The sequence below is a fragment of the Balaenoptera acutorostrata genome, chromosome 4, assembly GCF_949987535.1.
Source record: "Balaenoptera acutorostrata chromosome 4, mBalAcu1.1, whole genome shotgun sequence".
In the NCBI taxonomy this organism is placed as follows: Eukaryota; Metazoa; Chordata; class Mammalia; order Artiodactyla; family Balaenopteridae; genus Balaenoptera; species Balaenoptera acutorostrata.
Genome location: NC_080067.1, coordinates 28,519,552 through 28,539,580, shown reverse-complemented (window position 1 = coordinate 28,539,580; position 20,029 = coordinate 28,519,552). Strand labels below are relative to the sequence as shown.

The 20,029-nt window shown below is 41.4% G+C and overlaps 1 protein-coding gene across 1 annotated transcript in view; it reads left to right on the top strand.

The window, feature by feature from the left end:
- PCOLCE2 (procollagen C-endopeptidase enhancer 2) overlaps positions 1-20,029 on the top strand; it is a 74,952-nt gene that overhangs the window by 34,077 nt on the left and 20,846 nt on the right. Inside the window, exons 3-4 of the mRNA XM_057545895.1 lie at positions 11,991-12,246; positions 19,430-19,554. Of these exons, the coding sequence (XP_057401878.1) occupies positions 11,991-12,246; positions 19,430-19,554 (381 nt within the window). The remainder of the gene's footprint in view (positions 1-11,990; positions 12,247-19,429; positions 19,555-20,029) is intronic.

Here is a 20,029-nt window from a genome sequence, read left to right as displayed (position 1 = left end):
ATAGAAATCAGCGCTATCCTTTAAAAGCTTTCCAAAAAATTACACCCACGTGTCATTAAGGAGAAAACACGGGTTCTGTATGACCCAAAGGCCCCTGGCTAGCAAAAAAACAACCCTGGCTTCTATGTCTATTACCCTTAAGCCTAGCTGTCAGACGACACAGACCAGTAGCTTAGGTTAGGGATGCTTTTTCTCCATGAATCTCCACCAGTCATGTTTATCCCATTCTGGATTAACTCATGCTGACAGCTTCTGGAGAATTGAAAATATATCCTAAAATGACTTAAGTGCTTTGTTCTATTTTTTGAAGGTGTGAAGAAATTTGCTAGATTTAATTCTATGACCTATCTGCAGTCTTTTATCATGAAACACAGCTAAGAAAAAAGCAATGACTGTCCTTTCTTTAAAAAAGTTATAATCCATCATAATGCAGATTGAGAGATTATAGCAAACCGGACTGCTTGGGATGGGTGTTGTTTTTACAGTCTTTCTCTCTCACATGTCCTAATGGAGCCCTAACCTGATCCAGGGAGGCACTGCCAGGTTCTGTGTCACAGGGACCCTCGGAGTTTATGTTTTCTCCACCTGGATATGTGTCACTGTGCCGGCTGCTATTATTTAACGAATACTTGCTGATTTGCAGAACAAATAATCAAGTGGCATAGAAAGTCCCCAAACTGTTTGCAGATCTGAGACTAAAATGAACATAGAAAACTCTTCCCCATCTCCGTCCTCACCTTCCCTGCATGTTTTTGATGCCTGGACTCCAGCTGCCTGTGGGTTCAGACTCAGATGAATCAGGATAGAGCAGTCCTGCCCCTGAAAGGTTCACAGTCTGCCTGGAGACAGAGCACACACCCCAGACCCTGTGGGCCCCTGTGGGCCCCGTAGATGCTGAGGGATCTACCAAAAGAGAGGCGAGAACAGTAGAACAGTGGGCTCTGGGAGTGGAAAGAGGGAAGATAACATCCCCCTGAGTGTGGACACTGGGCAAGCAGTGGGAGGCTGGTGGGTTCCTAGAGAAGGTGCATTTGGCCCAGATTTTGAAATCGGGGTGGCAGTCGATAGACTGAGATGGGGAGAGAAGATTCCAGGCAGGGGATACGCACGTGATCTCATAGAGATGCGAACAGAAAGGAGCTGGCTGTTTTCGAGGATGGGGAGATTCGAGCCCAAGATACAAAGGACTGGGTAAAGATGAGACCAGAATGTCAGAGGGGTGGGCCTCACACAGCATTAGTGTAAGGAGTTTGGACTTCATTCTGCAGGTAACAGGAAGCCATTCTCTCATCCTTTTACCCATTCAGCAGCTCTTCATTTAGTCAACCTCTGGTTTTCACTGGGGCAGCTTCAAATTTTAGAGGAGGGACCCAGATGCCCTGCAGCCAGGATAGCCAGGCGTCCTCATTTGTCCTGGACAGTTCCGATGTGTACCTGTCATTCAGGGCATCTCATGTGATTTACCATTTGTCATGGATATTTTATTGTTTTAAAAGAAATATTACTCCTGAGAGTTGCTTTAAAATAATGCAAGCTGGGTCTGGTAGAGCTTCCCTTTGTGCTTCCATCTTCTGCCGTGGTCTTGTCTAGAAGGGCATCGTACACTTATGCAGTAGGCAGAGTTCTCTCTTCAGCACGTGGTTGAATGTGAAAGACAACCAGTGCAAACTTGTCTCTTTTTTCCCAACTCAGCTAAGACCTTTCAAGGACAGCATTCAAGACACCCACTAATCACGTGAAATAGCTTGGGCTTTAGCCACTAGGTTCAGCCACTCCTTCTAGTCTTGGGTGGTAGAGGGATGAGCGTTTGATGCTTCTGGTCCCAGAAGCCAGGTGGCACCAGTGCTGTGGCGGGTGCTGTGACCAGTGAGACACACGAAGCCACCAGGCTACCAGTTGGCTGGTTCAGTGGACAACATGGGAAGTATAGGTTCATTGTATGTGAAATATATGCTGGGGAAAGGAGGCTGAGCTGTCCTGCTGTAAGACAGTCTGAGTGCTCTTGCTACAGTGGTTTCATTATTTATGGCTTGGTATAAGTCTACAGCTCTTTATTTTATAAATCAATATTTTATTGTATGGTAGTGCTTTTTTATTTTATTGTTGGGTAATGCTTTTTTATTTTGCAGTAAACCCTTTCAAGAACAAATAGCTAAAAAGACAGCTCACGTGTAGTGAAAAATTAAGCAGTGAATTTCCAGTTCTCAGGAAAAGTGATGACGAATGCATAACTTGCCCAGAAGATGTGTCACCACTTACATCCACGGTAGGGTCCTAGTGATATCATGAGCCACAGGAAAAGCAGAAGAGGCACATCTGTGAAAAGATGTGAGCAGTATGGAGGTTCCTTAAAAAACTAAAAATAGAGCTACCATATGATCCTGCAATCCCATTCCTGGGCATATATCCAGAGAAAACCATAATTTGAAAAGATGCACGCACCCCAATGTTCATTGCAGCACTATTGACAATAGCCAAGCCATGGAAGCAACCTAAATGTCCATCCACAGAGGAATGGATAAAGAAGATGTGGTACATATATACAATGAGATAACACTCAGCCATAAAAAAGGATGATATATAGCCATTTACAGCGACGTGGGTGGACCTAGAGATTATCCTAAGTGAAGTAAGTCAGACAGAGAAAGGCAAATACCATATGATATCACTTATATGTGGAATCTTAAAAAAAAAAGATACAAATGAACTTATAAACAAAACAGAAATAGATCCACAGACACAGAAAACAAACTAATGGTTACCAAAGGGGAAGGGGGAGAGGGATAAATTAGGAGTTTGGGATAACATACACACACTACTATATATACAATAGGTAAACAACAAGAACCTACTGTATAGCACAGGGAACTATAGTCAATATTTTGTAATAACTTATAGTGGAAAAGAATCTGAAAAAGAATATATATATATATATATATATATATATAAAACTGAATCACTTTGCTGTACACCTGAAACTAACACAACATTGTAAATCAGTTATACTTCAATAAAAAGTAAAAATAAATAAAATTACTTCATTCAGAGTTTAAAAAAACAAAGGAATACTCTACATTTTTAAAAATTTCTATATATGTTATTTATATATATATATATTTTAACATCTTTATTGGAGTATAATTGCTTTACAATGGTGTGTTAGTTTCTGCTTTGTAACAAAGTGAATCAGCTATACAGAATAGTCTACATTTAAACCTGACTTCTTCTCCTCCCCCAGGCAAAACCTATACGAGTAGCTTTTTGCCCAATTGCCTGTCTCCGAATCCTGGCTGGACTCCCCTCAGAGTTCCTGTTGCCCTGGGCGCTGCTTCGTTGTGCCTTCACATTTCTCCCATCTGCATTTTCCCGTGGCAGACTTGAGTGGCCCTGCCAGAGCCACCTTGTCCTCTCTGGTTTTTCCATCTTCACCCTCAGGCTTAGGATGCATGACCAGCTTCTTGTTCATTTCACAGCCAGGTCTTCCATCAGAAGACTCATTTCTTTTCCCATCTCGAGCAGTACCCATGGCTGCTGACGGTCTTCTCACCTTCGCTGCCCAGCCACAGATAAAGGCGTCAGGGGTCACGACGGTGGTGCCAGAGGAGCCAGTTAGACTTTGCAGGAGCCACTGAATTTACAGCACGTACCTCGGTGATGCCTCTGAATTCACTCTTTTCTGACTGCTTCAAATCGTCTGTCACCTCCCCTGCTATTCACACAGCCTGAGACCGTGTCCGCTTTTTGGTGGCCATATTACAATGTTGATTCATATGGAACTTACAGGCACCAAAAAACAACAAAGATATCTCCACAGTTGCCTGTCACCGAGCTGCTGGGTCAGGACAACTGGCACGTGTCACTATCCATGTGTCAATCAGGATAATTAACCCAAAGTGTAAAGCTGTACCAAACAACCCCCCAAATCTCAATGGCCTGACACAACAGACGGTTATTTCTTTTATACATTTATTCATTTTTTTTCTTTATTTTTGGGTGTGTTGGGTCTTCGTTGCTGCACACGGGCTTCCTCTAGCTGCGGCGAGCGGGGGCTACTCTTCATTGCGGTGCGCGGGCTCTGGTGCGTGGGCTTTGGTAGTTGTGACACATGGGCTCAGTAGTTGTAGTTCTTGAGCTCTAGAGCACAGGCTCAGTAGTTACGGCACACAGGCTTAGTTGCTCTGCGGCATGTGGGATTTTCCCGGACCAGGGCTCAAACCCGTGTCCCCTGCATTGGCAGGCAGATTCTTAACCACTGTGCCACCAGGGAAGACCCAAACGGTTATTTCTTTCTCTTTTTTTTTCTTTATTTTATTCAGGTATAGTTGATTTACAATGTTGTGTTAATTTCTGCTGTACAGCAAAATGATTCAGTTATACATATACATTCTCTTTCATATTCTTTTCCATTATGGTTTATCACAGGCTATTGAATATAGTTCCCTGTGCTATACAGGAGGACCTTGTTGTTTATCTATACTGTATATACTAGTTTGCATCTGCTAACCCCAAACTCTCAATCCATCGTTCCCCCACCCCACCTCCGCCTTGGCAACCACAAGTCTGTTCTCTATGTTTGTGAGTCTGAACAAATGGTAATTTCTTGCTCATGCCACAGTCCAATGCAGTTGGATGGCTGTCCCGGGCAGCTCTCCTTTGAGCATTAGCTCCTGTGTGGCTCTCCCATCTCCTAGAACCTTCCTGTTTCCTCCGTTGAGTCCCCTCCTTAGAGCAAAAAGAGAACTCCGAAAGGATTGTGCAGAGGACTTTTATGGCTCGGCCTGGACGTGGATACCTCACTTCACCTGCATCCCACTGACCAGGACCCAGGCACCTGGCCCCAACCTAACTGCAGTGCAGGCTGGAGCATGTCAACTTCCTGTGTGCCTGGGGAAAGGAATCGAGATCAGCGAGCATCTCCTCAGCTTCTGCCACGGTCAGGCCATGGGAAACACAGTCGGGTAGAAGTCAGGACACCTGGGCTCTGCCGCTGACTTGCTGGGTGGCTGTAAGTCATCATAACCACTCTGAGCTGTTTCTTCCTTTTCAGAAGGGTGCCACTACTGCTTACCTTGTACCTGTTCGTTAGTTTACATTGTTATATAAACTTATGTGCTAGTAATAGGAGTTGTGGTCTGCATTGCTTTTTTAAAATTAAGATTATAAGGATTCCAGTCATTTATTCAATAACTACTTTTTGAACTCCTATAATAACTAAGTCTTGAAGTAGCTGTGGGCAACCTCTGATCTCTGGATGGTACATTCTGGTGAAGAGACAGATGATAAATAATCTGTAAAGAAATAACACGGTTATATGGTCAACATGATCTAAAGCAACTGAAGGGCTCGGGAGAGACCCCTCTGGAGAGGTGACACTTGAGCTGAGAGTTAAATAATGAGGTAGGTAGAGGCAGACTTGGGACTATCAGGGAGGAGAGTGCGCCGAGTAGAGGGGCCAGACTGTGCAAAGGTCCTGAGGTGGAGAACCAGCTTGGAGGGTTCCTTGAACAGCCAGATTGTTGCATGACAAGGAAAGATGAGGTCGGAGAGATAGTCAGGGGCCATATCATACAGGACCTTAAACCTCTCATTGCTTCAGTTTCCTTACCTGTAAATTGTAAAACTGGGCTAATATCAACTTCATAGGGTTACTGTAATTAAGTGGAATAATATGTGTAAAGGGCTTAGAAAAATACCGGCACCTTTTATACACTACTTAAGTGTGTAATTATAGGTACAGTGAGGATTTTATTCCTGCCACGCTGGGAAAGCTGTGGACAGTTTTCAGCAGAGGAGTGTAACCTCATCTCCACTGGTTCTCGTGGGCTGGGCTTGAGGTAGTTGGGGGTTTCCACCCTCCTTCCAGATGTAAGGGTGTAAAGGGGGGTTTTTTGGTAAAAACCCTAACCAAAAAAAAAATTTTTTTTTCAAAACATCACATGTTATTTCCATGAATCAAAATGTATGTTTTATTTTCCAAATGTTTATAAGATTCCATCTTTAAAAAGAGGAATATTTAAATAGACACAGACGGGGCTTCCCTGGTGGCGCAGTGGTTGAGAATCTGCCTGCCAATGCAGGGGACATGGGTTCGAGCCCTGGTCTGGGAAGATCCCACATGCCGCGGAGCAGCTAAGCCCGTGAGCCACAATTACTGAGCTTGCGCGTCTGGAGCCTGTGCTCCGCAACACAAGAGGCCGCGATAGTGAGAGGCCCGCGCACCGCGATGAAGAGTGGCCCCCGCTTGCCACAACTAGAGAAAGCCCTCGCACAGAAACGAAGACCCAACACAGCCAAAAATAAATAAATAAATAAATTTAAATAGACACAGACGATGGGAATTCCCTGGTGGTCCAGTGGTTAGCCTCACTTCCATTGCAGGGACCACAGGTTCAATCCCTAGTCGGGGAATTAAGATCCAAGCAACATGGCACTGCCAAAATAAATAAAATAAATAAATAGAAGAGACACATGAATAAGATCGTGCAGTTTCTGATTGATCCCCCTCTTGAAGCCTAGCCAAATATTTGTGCGTAATTTGTACATACATTTCTCTGGATTACATTTGGAGATGTAAGTGAGTTGACACAGAGCTGCCGTGCCTCTTGAACTTGCTGTAAATAAAAATGTGGCCTGCATTTTAGAACACGCTTTCCAAAAGGTCTTTTTGTGGAAGAAGAAAATCTAAGAAGATTAAAACGAGGGCTTTTTAAAAAAATCAGACAGGCTGCAGCAACAGATCTTTTTGCTCAAATTAGTAAATGATGCATTGGGGGAAGAAAAGATACAGACACAAAGGAGCGTTCCCACTTCTACCGAAATCTATTCCTCTACACCAAAGAAGCTGTCTTCTATTTGCATTTGCTCATAGTATCCTGAAAATGCAAATGACCAGCTCAGAATGCAATTCCCCATTCATTCTCTGGCAGCAAGCCTGGCGTTGGCATCCAGCAACTTGGCGTACTTGCCTCTGACCATAAGGACACCCCAGGGGCTGTGGGGTGAGCTGAGGTCACTGCTGCAGTGCTGGGCTTTGGCCCACACAGGACTCGGCTACTGGTAGGGAAAATCACAAGCCCAGAATTATTTTTCTACAGGCAGATAATGAATCTCTTGGTCAATAGAATCTCAACAACTCGGTAGCCTTGTCTAATTTGCTACCCCAAAAACGTATCTTACTTGAGTTTCTGCATTAAGTGTTAGCATTTACGGGAGATTTGAGATATAAAGTTTCCCCAAAGATATGTGTCTTCCTTTTTTGGTAAAGAAAGACGTAGAAAGGAGAGGGGCCTTCTGGAGTTTTGTTGCTTGGTGGGATATGAGATTAAAACCCAAGAGGCAGAGCCACCCAGAAGGTGCCTCGTCCAGGATTTGTGCAAAGAAGCCGGTGTCCATCTAGCTTTTAATGGATTCATTCATTTAATAAATCTTTATGGTGCACCTCTACTTGGGGCCACGTGCTGTCCAGAAGATGGGGATGCAACAGTGAACAAGGCAGGGGGTATCCTTACCTTCTAGAGCTCCCTCTTTCAGGGAAAACGGACACAGAAACATAACTATGTATTTTGCATGGATACATATACAGGTATATAAAGGTATTTTGCATGGCGCAGAAGAAAACTCACTAAATTTGTGACAGTGGTTGCTTCTGAGAAAGGAGGGAGAATGAGGCTATGAATGAGGACAAAGGAAAACTCATTTTATCTGAAATTATGTATTTACTTTTTAAAGGAGACTTTAAAAAATGTGTTGACAGAATGTTAACAATAATCAATTCTGGCTGGTTGATACCCAGGTGTGTGTTATATTACTCTCTGTTTCTTTCTATATTTTTTTATATCCCTAACAAAGAAAAATCAAGGGTACAGACCGTAGATTCTTCAAGTAGAAGGTCATCTTCAGAGAATATGCTTTCCAAAGTCCTTTAGAATGAGAATCCAGGAACTCTTAGCAAAGTTCACCTCACAGAGCATCAGACAATCTTGGTTCCTTATATAAATATGAAGAACAGCTGTTGTGTTACAGCGAAAGGGTTTGATGCAGTGTGCATCTCACTTGCAGCAGAATTTCTCTTTGGCCTTCAGTGTGAGATGGCATTCGTCTGTGGTTCCAATAAACCCACAATGGGTACAGATCTCCCCCTGAAACCTTCCTTCCAAAGAGTTTTTGTCAGGGTTGTTGGGTTTTGTGTTCAAAGTTATACGATGTAACCCATTTTCTGCTGCTGATATATTTGTGTCTCATTCTCAGAGAAATTTCCACTTTTCATTGCATCGAGACCAAATAAAGAATGTTGGAGAAGGAAAGATTTATCCCACTGGGAATGAGTATCCAAGGCTTGGATTCCATTTCAACAGCCTGACCACAGTCACCCAATTTTCTCAGTGTCAGAGAACTGAGAAATTACCAATGAAACAAGACTGTGATGCCCCGTGTCCCTCCTTGTTGCAGTCGTCCAAAGACTCCAGGACAGTCTCCCTCCTTTCTTGTAAACTTCAGCCCCTGGCTCATGGTCACTGTCTTCAGCACCTTCCTTGTCATCATTTGCAGGAATTTCAATATCTACGTGGATGATCCCTTTGGGTCTTTAGCCTCCTCTCCTCCATCGCTCCTCAGCCACCCACTTCCATTGTCATTGTCCTTGCCTCTACCATGATCTAGGTTGTTACTGCCCTCACCCTACTGAGTCCTGATTTCTAAGCTTATAACCCAACTTGGATTCCATGGTCCACCATTATGGTCATTCTCCTGCCTACGTCCTCTGCCCCACCATAGTCCTCACTTGGCAAACACCCTTCCACCTCCCAACCTCCCCACCCAGCAGTGCTTAAATCCAGCTCCAGCCGCTCTGCACCTCCACCCAGGGAGGTGAACGCAGCTGGGGAGAAAAGGAACGCAACCATGAAGAGAGGACTCACTTTTTTTCCCTTTTTAATGAAGTATAGTTGATGTACAAGATTATATAAGTTACAGGAGTACAACATAGTGATTCATAATTTTTAAAGGTTACACTCCATTTATAGTTATTATAAATTATTAGCTATATTCCCTGTGTTGTACACTCTATCCTTGTGGCTTGTTTATTTTGCACATAATAGTTTGTACCTCTTACTCCCCTACCCCTATCTTGCCCTTCCTCCCTGCCCTCTCTCCACTGTGGTGTACTCTCTACATCTGTGAGCCTGTTTCATTTTATTCACTACTTTGTTGTATTTTTTAGATTCCGCATGTAAGTGATATCATACAGTATTTGTCTTTCTCTGTCTGACTTACTTCACTTAGCCTAATACCCTCCAAGTCCATCCGTGTTGTTGCAAATGGCAACATTTCATTCTTTTTCATGGCTGAGTAGTATTCCACTGTATTTATATATACCACATCTTCTTTATCCATTCATCTGTTGATGGACATTTAGGTTGCTTCCATATCTTGGCAATTGTAAATAATGCTGTTAAGAACATTGGGGTGCATGTATCTTTGAATTAGTGTTTAGTTTTTTCGGATATATACCCAGGAGTGGAATTGCTGGGTCATACAGTAGAAAGGCCTCACTTTTAATTCATTTACTTCAAGTGGACCCTCAGCACTCACGGCAGCCCTGCTACATTTCCCTCATCCATTTACACACCTACTCTTCTTTTCTCAAACTCCCAGTAGCTCCTCTCACATCCACTCTTGCTGCTGATGACCTTGTTTCCTATTTCACTGAGAAAAGCAAAGCAATCAGAAGAAAAGTTTCACATGCCATCACAACCTTGTGTACTAACCTACCTGCATCTGCCTTCCTTCCTCTCACTGGGCCGACCATCGGTGCTGCTATCTAAGGCTGCCCCCTCCATCGCTGTCTCAGATCAAATCTCCCCTGGCCTGCTCAGCGACATTTCTCCAGCAATCCTCCCTCTCTTTTACTTCAGTTTTGCCCTCTCTACAGAATTATTCCCACTGGCCTGCAAACATGCCTTAATACAGCCCGTTTAAGAATCCTGTCATCATATCCCCTTCCAGCTACAGATACCCTCCTATTACTCTGTTCATCTTTCCAGCTAAATTCCTTGAAAAGCTTGTCTACATTCATTATCACTAATTCCTCTCACTCCATTTTCTCTCGATCCTTCTCTTAGCAGGCTTTGTCCCTACTGCTGCACCAAAACAGCCGTGTCCGAGTCACCGGTGACCTCTGGTTGCTAACCCCAGTGGTCATTTCTCAGTCCTCATCTTCCTGACTCAGCAGCAGCACTTGACTCAGCCAATCAGTCTTTCCTCGTTGATCCACTCTTCTCATCAGGGTTCTGAGCACCACATCCTTCTGGTTGCCTCCTACTTAACTGACTCAGCCTCTGTGGTGGTTTGACCTCATCTTGGAGACCCAGTGACATTGGAATGCTCCAGGGCTCCATCCTGAGACCTCTTCCCTTTTTCATCTACACTCACTCTGTGGGTGGATGAGTCTCATAGCTTTGAATTGCCCTCCATAGAGTTTATCGATACATTTATACAAATAGTCATTATTCATACAATGATGGTCCTAACTAATTCAATTCAAAATGTTTTTCCTGGCTGGGAATGTTTCAGTGATTTCATAGAAAGCTTGCTTATACTCAGGGTTACAGACGTGGCATCACATTTTGATCATTTTCTGATCATGGGATAAATAGAGATTGTATGCAACAAAGCAGAACATAAAACCAAGGCATTCTACAACAGCTATCTCCGTGAGCATGCTTAAAAATTTAATTGCATTTTTTGCTATCAGCTTCTTAGACTGTGGCTTTAGAGCTTCTGATATTCACACTTAAGATAAGCTTCGAGCAATTAGAATGCAACCATGTCAAAGCCAAAATATCCCTCTTCTTGTGACTACTCTGTTACAGCTTCTACATTGGGTGTGTATGTGTTTGACAAAAAAGGCAAATAACACTGAAACACTTCTTATTATAGGAAAAAAAATTCATGGCATTTACCAGCATGGGGAAGCCATATTTATATGAAAGCATCTGTTGATCTTTGAGTCTGAGATAGTTAATTAAGATGAAGCAATCAGTGTTGCTTGTGTTTTTTTTTTCTTTAATCACTGACCTTTGTCATCTGTATGCTTTTACAGAATGAAATTCTTATTCTATTGAGTATGAAACAAAGCTGATCAAGACTTTAAACAGCTTGGATGAAGAAATTAAAATAGTGTGAACTGGGAAATAAATGGGGCTTTTGTAAGAATCCTGACAAATGCTTTTATAGCCTATTTCCTCTACCTATTCAGGGAACAAGGAGAGAGGAGGAGATTATGGTGAAGAAAGTCTTATGAGAGAGTGAAAACACATCTTTTTCATCAGTGTATTGTGTTTCAAGGCTGCCTGTTATACAAAGTTTTCACCTGGAAAACAAATAAAAACTCAGCGACTTTGAAAAGAGATGATTCAACAATTACTCAATTAATATAATCAGTGTAGATAGTTGATCGGGATTATTCAGGATCCAAAGTGGATTATCTGTAAATTAACTGCACAATTGCCAAATCACCCCTTCAGTTTGAACTTCATAGAAACATTCTGTATATTGAGATCGTCCTATTGTAATATTTGTGAAAAATGGCATTTCAAATGTTGCTTTGCCAAGCACCATCTCTGAGTGCCATGGTGCTTTAAAATATGCAAATGTGTGCTAAGGTCCAATCAGGACTGGTATTCTTTGTCAGCAATGACTTATCAATTAATAAGACTGATCCAATATTTTGCAGCTTTGTTGAGACAAACTCCCTAGGAATAAGCTCCTGTGCCCTAGAGAACTGTGGAATTTGTCAAAAGAGAAAAAATGCTTATCTTTTACTAGGAATGCATTATGGTAGAAAATCTTTTCTGGCCTAGTTCAGAGTTGAGGGAAGAAAAAGCATCATTTTGGGTATTAAACTTTTATCTGCTCATTTTAGTAATTGGCTAGATGTGAAGATTTCACATGTTTTCATGACACGGTTTTCCACTTGGCCCTTTTCTTGGCAGGTCCCCGAGGGAAAAGTAGTAGTTCTTAATTTCCGATTCATAGACCTGGAGAGTGACAACCTGTGTCGCTATGACTTTGTGGACGTGTACAATGGCCACTCCAATGGCCAGCGCATTGGGCGCTTCTGCGGCACGTTCCGGCCCGGAGCTCTTGTGTCCAGCGGCAACAAGATGATGGTGCAGATGATTTCCGATGCCAACACAGCTGGGAATGGCTTCATGGCCATGTTCTCTGCCGCTGAACCAAATGAAAGAGGTATCGTTTCCACATAACAGCAATAATAAGGGCTCACGGTTGTTGAATGCCTCCTGTGTGTCAGGCACTGTTCTAGGCACTTTATGTGGATTTACTCATTTAATCTAAAGTTTAAGAGCAATTCTTCTCAAGCAAAGAGCTAATAAATACCACCAAACCATCAAGAGACCATTAAAAAATCAGTCTTGGGACTTCCTTGGTGGTCTCGTGGTTAAGACTTCGCCTTCCAATGCAGGTGGTGCAGGTTCTATCCCTGGTCGGGGAGCTAAGATCCCACATGCCTTGCGGCCAAAAAACCAAAACATAAAACAGATGCAGTGTTGTAACAAATTTAATAAAGACTTTAAAAATGGTCCACATCAAAAAAAATCTTAAAAAAAAAATCAGTCTTGCCAAGGGGAAGGGAGGGTTGGGGAGGGATGGAGTGGGAGTTTGGGATTAGCAGATGCAAACTATTACATATAGAATGGATAAACAACAAGGTCCTACTGTATAGCACAGGAAACTATATTCAATATTCTGAGATAAACCATAAAAAATATCAGTCTTTTACTCTGACAAGTACAGGTTTCTGGTAACTGACTCTATTGCTGAACTGAATGAATAAGCATTTTCAGAACTCTAATGAAAAACTGATGAACTCATAAAAGTGCTAACAAAAGATCAAGATGAAAAAAAAATTAATTACATGGGACTGAGTGAACTGATGAGGATGAGTATAATTTTTGTGACTTTCTGTCTGAATTAAAAAAAAAAATCCCACAAGGACTGAGAGGCAAAGAATATACAAATCAATTTTCACTGCAAAGTAAAGGAGCTGTTACAGTGGAGGATTACTGGACTGAATGTCAATATTATGACATAGTATGAGTGTGTTTCATGTTTGGTAATTGCAATCATTGTTGCTTTTGTTGTGGTCATCCATGTACAATGCTTGGTGTCAGTCTATTTATCTCTTGTAAAAATAAAATACAGTGTGTGTGTGTGGAAAAAAAAAATCAGTCTTTTTTAAAGCCCATATATATTCTTATAAAAATTCAAATGTAGAAATTCATGGAGTAAAAATGTGAAGCCTGCATACAGATATACACATGCAGCTATAGAAACATTTCACCCCATTGTAGTCCCCTCTTAGAAATAGCCATGGCTGGTAGTTCCCATACCGTCTATGTGCACTTACTTATATGTATGAACTTTTGCAATAGCTTTTAAAATATATAAGTGGTATCATACGTTCATATTGTTTCACAACTTCTTCTTTACACTTCATGGTACAAGTTGGGATCGTTTCGTGTCAGTACATGTGCGCTCCCAAGGGTAGAAACCTCTACCCTTGGAAGACAACCACAGTGGTCAAGATCTGTTAAACTTACAGCCTTCCGCCTACAGGCACTCCTAATCTTTTCTTGCCTTGGGCTATAGTGCAACATCGCTGGTTTGAGAAAGCAGCCAGAACCTTTGGGAGGAAATCCCAAAGAAGAATTGAGACACAAAAAATTTAGGTATAATCCAGCTAAATCTTTGGCTAATGGCTAAACTCTACATATATGAGGGAGAACTCAGTTGGCCTGGCACAAAAGCATCATCTGGAGGATGAAAAAAACAGAGATTACAACTGCCGCCCACTGCCAAGGCAACAGACTTTGAGCTTGGGTCTAGCCAAGTTGAATGCCTGCTAGAACAAAAGTCACTTTTTATAGGAACACAACAGAATCTAGAGACTTTATAATGTATCATTCATAATGTCCAGTATCCAATCATGTGATGAAACCAGGAAAGTGTGTCCATATTCAAGAAAAAAAGCAGTCAATAAAAACTGACCCCAAAATAACCCAGAAGTTACAGTTAGCAGACAAGCACTTTAAAACAGCTATTATAAATGTTTAAGGATTTAAAGGGAAATATATGTGTAAAAAATAAACAGATTGAGAATCTCAGAAAAGAAACTATATAAAAAAAGAAAATGGTAATACTAGAGCTGAAAGATACAGAATATGTAATTTTTTAATTTACCTGATGGGCTTACAAGCAGATTGGAGGTGGTAGAAGAAAAAGGCAGTGGATTTGAATAGAAATGATCCAAGCTGAAGAACCAGGAGGAAAAAGATGAAAGAAAGAGAGCCTCGGAGACCAGTGAGACAATGTCAAGTGGTCTAACACATGTGTAATTTGTGTCCCAAAAGAAAAAGAGAGTGATAATAATGCAGAAAAAGTATCTCAAGAAATGATGGCTTGAGGCCATCCAAATTTAGTGAAGAACATCAATTTATAGAGCCAAGAAGATCAACAAATCTAAATTAAGATAAATAAAAATGAAGCCACACCTAGGCACATCATAATTAAATTACAGAAATCGAAAGATAAAGAGAAAATCTTAAAATCAATTAGATAAAACCCAAATTACGTACAGAAGAACAATGGTATCAAGGATGGCTTTCTTTTAATCAGAAACAGTGGAGGCCAGAAGGCAGTGGAACAGCATTTTTAAAGTGCTGGAATAAAAGTATCAACCCAGAATTCTACAGCTAGTCTTCAAAAATGAAAGTAAGTCAGAAAGAGAAAAACAAATACTGTATGCTAACACATTTATGTGGAATCTAAAAAAAAAAAAAAGTGGTTCTGAAGAACCTAGGGGCAGGTCAGGAATAAAGACGCAGACGTAGAGAATGGACTTGAGGACACGGGGAGGGGGAAGGGTAAGCTGGGACGAAGTGAGAGAGTGGCATGGACATATATACACTACCAAATGTGAAATAGATAGCTAGTGGGAAGCAGCCGCATAGCACAGGGAGATCAGCTTGGTGCTTTGTGACCACCTAGAGGGGTGGGGTAGGGAGGGTGGGAGGGAGACGCAAGAGGGAGGAGATATGGGGATATATGTATATGTATAGCTGATTCACTTTGTTATAAAGCAGAAACTAACGCACCATTGTAAAGTAATTATACTCCAATAAAGATGTTTAAAAAAATGGAATAATAGTAACGGTAAAAAAAAAAAATGGAAATGAAATAAAGACATTTTCAGATAAACACCTGCATCACAAGAAATATTTAAGGAAGTTTCTCAAGTTGAAGGGAAGTGGCCCCACAGGGTAACCCAAAGGTAATGGAAAGATTGAAGGCCACTGGAAATGGTAAATATAGAAGTCTATATTTTATTTTATTCTCTAATTTCTTTACATGTGTCGTTCAAAACAAAACAAACAAAAAACTACCACTCTATTGTGGCAAGCGTACTGTATGACATAATATATATGACAACAATAGAACAAAGGATGGAGGAGCAAATGGAAATATACAGTACCTGAAGAAATACACTGTTAACTCTAAATAAGCTGTCCTTGGAGAACCCATTAAAAACACACATATTTTAGCTAAAAGACAAAAGATTAAAATAGAATACCAGAATTATTGAACAGCCCAAAGAAGGCAGGAAAGGAAGAACAGATGGAATAAGAGAAAGGTGTGACAAATAGAACAAAATAGTAATTGGCACACTCAATCCAAACATGTCAATAAATACATTAAAGGTAGAGGATTAAATACTCTCATTAGAAGACAGTAATTATTAGAATGGGTTAAAAAGCAGAGCCCAACCATAATTGTCTAAAAGAAAGCACTTGAAATACAAAGACAAAAATAGGTTCAACATAAAAGGATGGAAAAATATGTACCATGCAAACTTCATTAAAATCAAAACTAATGCTTATAAAAGGCAATGTTACAAAGATGGATAGGCAACCTACAGAATAGGAGAAAATATTTGCAAAACAACCTCATAAAGGATTTGTATTCAAAATATATAAAGAACTCAACAGTACAAAGATAAAGATCCCCATAAATATAAAAATGGGCAAATACTTGAACAGATACTTTCCGGAAGAAAGTATATGAATGACTCATAAGTACATGAAAAACTGTTCAGTGTCCTTAGTTAACAGGGAAATGCAAATTAAAACCACAGTGAGATACCATTACATACCAACCGGGTTGGCTAAAAAAACTGACGGCACTAAATGCTGGCAAGGATGTGATGCAACCAAAGTGCTCATCCCTTGAGAGGTAAAAAATGCTACAACCGCTTGGGGAAAAAATTTTGGTAGTTTCTTATGAAGTTAAACATCTACATCTACTCTTGGCCCAGCAATTGCATTCCTGGATATTTATACAAGAGAAATGAAAATACATGTCCCTAAAGAGATTTATACAAAAATGTTCATAGCAGCGTTATTCACAGAAGCCCAGACTGGAAGCAAGCCAAATGAATATCAGCAGGAGAATAGGTGAACAAACTCTGGTTTCCACACCCCAGAATACTACTTAGCAATGTCAGGGAACAAACTACTAGTACACACAGCAACATGAATGTATCTCAGAAATTGTACTAAGCAAGAGAAGTCAGACACAGAAGAGGACACACCGTATAATTCCATGTATATGAAGCTCTAGAATAAAACTAATCTAAGGTGAAAATTTTTAGAAAAATGGTGTGAAGAGCCAGCAGATTGACTGACAAGGGATATGGAATTTTGTGGGAAATGATTCTATTATCATCATAGGAGTGTGGTTCACACGGGCAGATCCATTTCTCAGATTTTTACAGCTAAGACTTGTGCATTTCAGAGTATTGAATTTACCTCCCCCAAACCTGTAAAATGATAATAATAATAATAATAATGCAGGTGGTGAGCATTGGGTAGTGATATTGATAGAATAGTAAAATGATGATTATTGTTGAAATTGGATGATGAATACATAGAGATTCATTATATTGTTCTGTTTACTTTGTATATGCTCGAAATTTTCCATGAATTAAAAGTTACAGATGGACTTCCCTGGTGGCGCAGTGGTTAAGAATCTGCCTGCCAATGCAGGGGACACGGGTTCAAGCCCTGGTCCGGGAAGATCCCACATGCCGCGGAGCAACTAAGCCCGTGCGCCACAACTACTGAGACTGCGCTCTAGAGCCCGCGAGCCACAACTACTGAAGCCCACGTACCTAGAGCCCGTGCTCCACAACAAGAGAAGGCACTGCAATAAGAAGCCCGTGCACTGCAACGAAGAGTAGCCCCCACTCGCCGCAACTAGAAAAAGCCCCTGCACAGCAACGAAGACCCAACGCAGCCAAAAATAAATAAATAAATATATTTTTTTAAAAAGTTACAGAAATTACTCCAGGCTCAATTTTTATAACAGATTGTCTTAAATTTAGAGACTTCTTTTAAGAATGATTAGCTTCTGGGCTTCCCTGGTGGCGCAGTGGTTGAGAATCTGCCTGCCAATGCAGGGGACACAGGTTCGAGCCCTGGTCTGGGAAGATCCCACATGCCGCGGAGCAACTAAGCCCGTGCACCACAACTACTGAGCCTGCGCGTCTGGAGCCTGTGCTCCACAACAAGAGAGGCTGCGATAGTGAGAGGCCCGCGCACAGCGATGAAGAGTGGCCCCAGCTCGCCGCAACTGGAGAAAGCCCTCGCACAGAAATGAAGACCCAACACAGCCATAAATACATACATACATACATAAATAAATAAATAAATAAATAAATAAATAAATAGAATGATTAGCTTCTGTGTTACAGAAATATTTTTATTAAAGTATATTAATTCCTTTCAGTGTTTCTTTGTTAGTTAAGTCCAAGTAAAATTAAATGTAAAACTTGTATTAAAATGTCTTTCTAAAATTACTTCTGTGAACCTTTTTGTGTTGGGTTGACCAAAAAGTTCATTCAGGTTTTTCCATAAGATGTTAACAGGAAAAACCCAAACGAACTTTTTGGCCAACCCAACACATACGCATAGAGATTGGTCTGAAACGATGTTTGTCACATGTTCATTGTAGTTAGTGGGATTTGAGGTAATCCTACCCCGAATTTAATTTTAATTTTTTTTTCCCCCACCAATGAAGAAACAGCTTTACTAGGAGTCTAGGCGTATTTGGGAAACCCAGTTCAGTCCCAGAGAAGTGAGGCTAATATCGGCACAGGGCAGGAATCTAGCACTGCAGAATTTTCTCTTGAAGACCAAGTGTGAAACTAAACCTCCATCTTAATATCCTAACCATCAGAAATGCTGCTGAGTTTAGCTGTGGTGAAACTTCTAGAAGCTCCTAGTGAAATAATGAGACTTGTGCATAAAGGGAGAGCCTCCAGCACTGCTGAGTCTGAGCTCTACCTGAGGTTATGGGTCTGGGGTGGGAGGGATAGAGGAAAAGGTAGGGGGATGGTGTCATCCCCACACAAGGCCATCTCAGTGTGCAGGTGAGGGAGGAGCCGTGGGTTTGGGGACAGAGGGCAGCAGAGGGACACTGGCTGAAGAAGCACAGGGCCCGTGCTGTCTGGCGTGAGGGCACCTCCAGCAGGTCCCGGCAACACCCGGTGACACCCCTTCCTGAGGCCCCTGGGACAGAGCCTTCTTGGTTCTGTTCTGAGTTCATTCAGAGCAGAACTGCCCATGCCTGGCAGCAAGTCCAGGGTCATGGTCAGCTGCGCGGGACGGAGCGGCCCCCCTGTGACACCTACACCTGTTAGTCCAGGAGGCTTTTCTGGAGCAGTCACTTTCTCAGACCAAGAGGGAGCTTGCCCAACACAGGCCCAATCTAGAGATCACTCCCACCTTCTTTAATGCTTTTCTGTATTGCTGAAAATTTATAAACATGTATTGTTTTTACAAACAAAATTATTCTTAAAAATGGTGAAAGATGTATAGTATAAAAAGTTTTCTAGGAATGAGAGTCGTCTATAACAGCTAATTCAGATTTTGTCCGTGGACATGGACAAAAATATTATTAGTAAATAATACCCCTGCCTTGAGAGTTCTAATGAGCCTGCATGATTTCTGAATGAGTGCATGCCCAAATGTTTTGTCTCATCCAAAATAATGGGAAAAAGAAAAGAAGCTATGGCCCTGATTTCACTTCTTCTCTCTCTTATGCTAATATGATATGTCAGGTAACCTAGAGATCATTGTGTGTGTGTCTGTATGTGTGTGTGTGTGTGTGTGTGTGTGTGTGTGTGTGTTATGGAGCGGGGTGGGTTTAGAGGAGACTAATCATTTTTTTAAGAGAAAATTTAAAAGCATCTGCCATTGTCTTTATTATACTATCAATATTCCAAATTCCTAATTTCCCCATGGTTGCATTGCCATAAACTTGGATTTTCTTGTTTCATTTTTAATAACTTCAGGGGATCAGTATTGTGGAGGACTCCTTGAAAGACCTTCCGGCTCTTTTAAAACCCCCAACTGGCCAGACCGTGATTACCCTGCAGGAGTCACTTGTGTGTGGCACATTGTAGCCCCAAAGAATCAGGTGAGATTCCCTGAAAACATGAAGAAAGTATGCATGTGTGAGTTAGTGTGAATTGTTAAAGATACAGGGTGAGGAAGACCCCCTGGACACAGTATTTCTTCATGCAAAGGCCGAGGTTAAATTTGCCTTTGTGCCATTTGACTTGCAAAGTCATGGATTTAATTTCCTATTATAGAATTGTAATTTTCAAAACAGGTTTTGAAATACAAATGGTCTGCAAATTCCACATGAGATTGTTTAACCCTGTGGAAGATGTTGTTAAGCATGGGGTTATAAGCATCAGTGACTAACCATGGGAGCATAACAAATCCCCAAGTACATGTACACTTCAGGTTACTATTTGCTCACAGAGCATTATGTCCTGATAATGGCCCTCTTAGTCACCAAATCAGAAACAGCCTGAATGCTTCACTTTAACAAAGCCAATGCAAGCATACCACATCATCTTTTCTAAGAACAAGGTGTCTGATGAGAA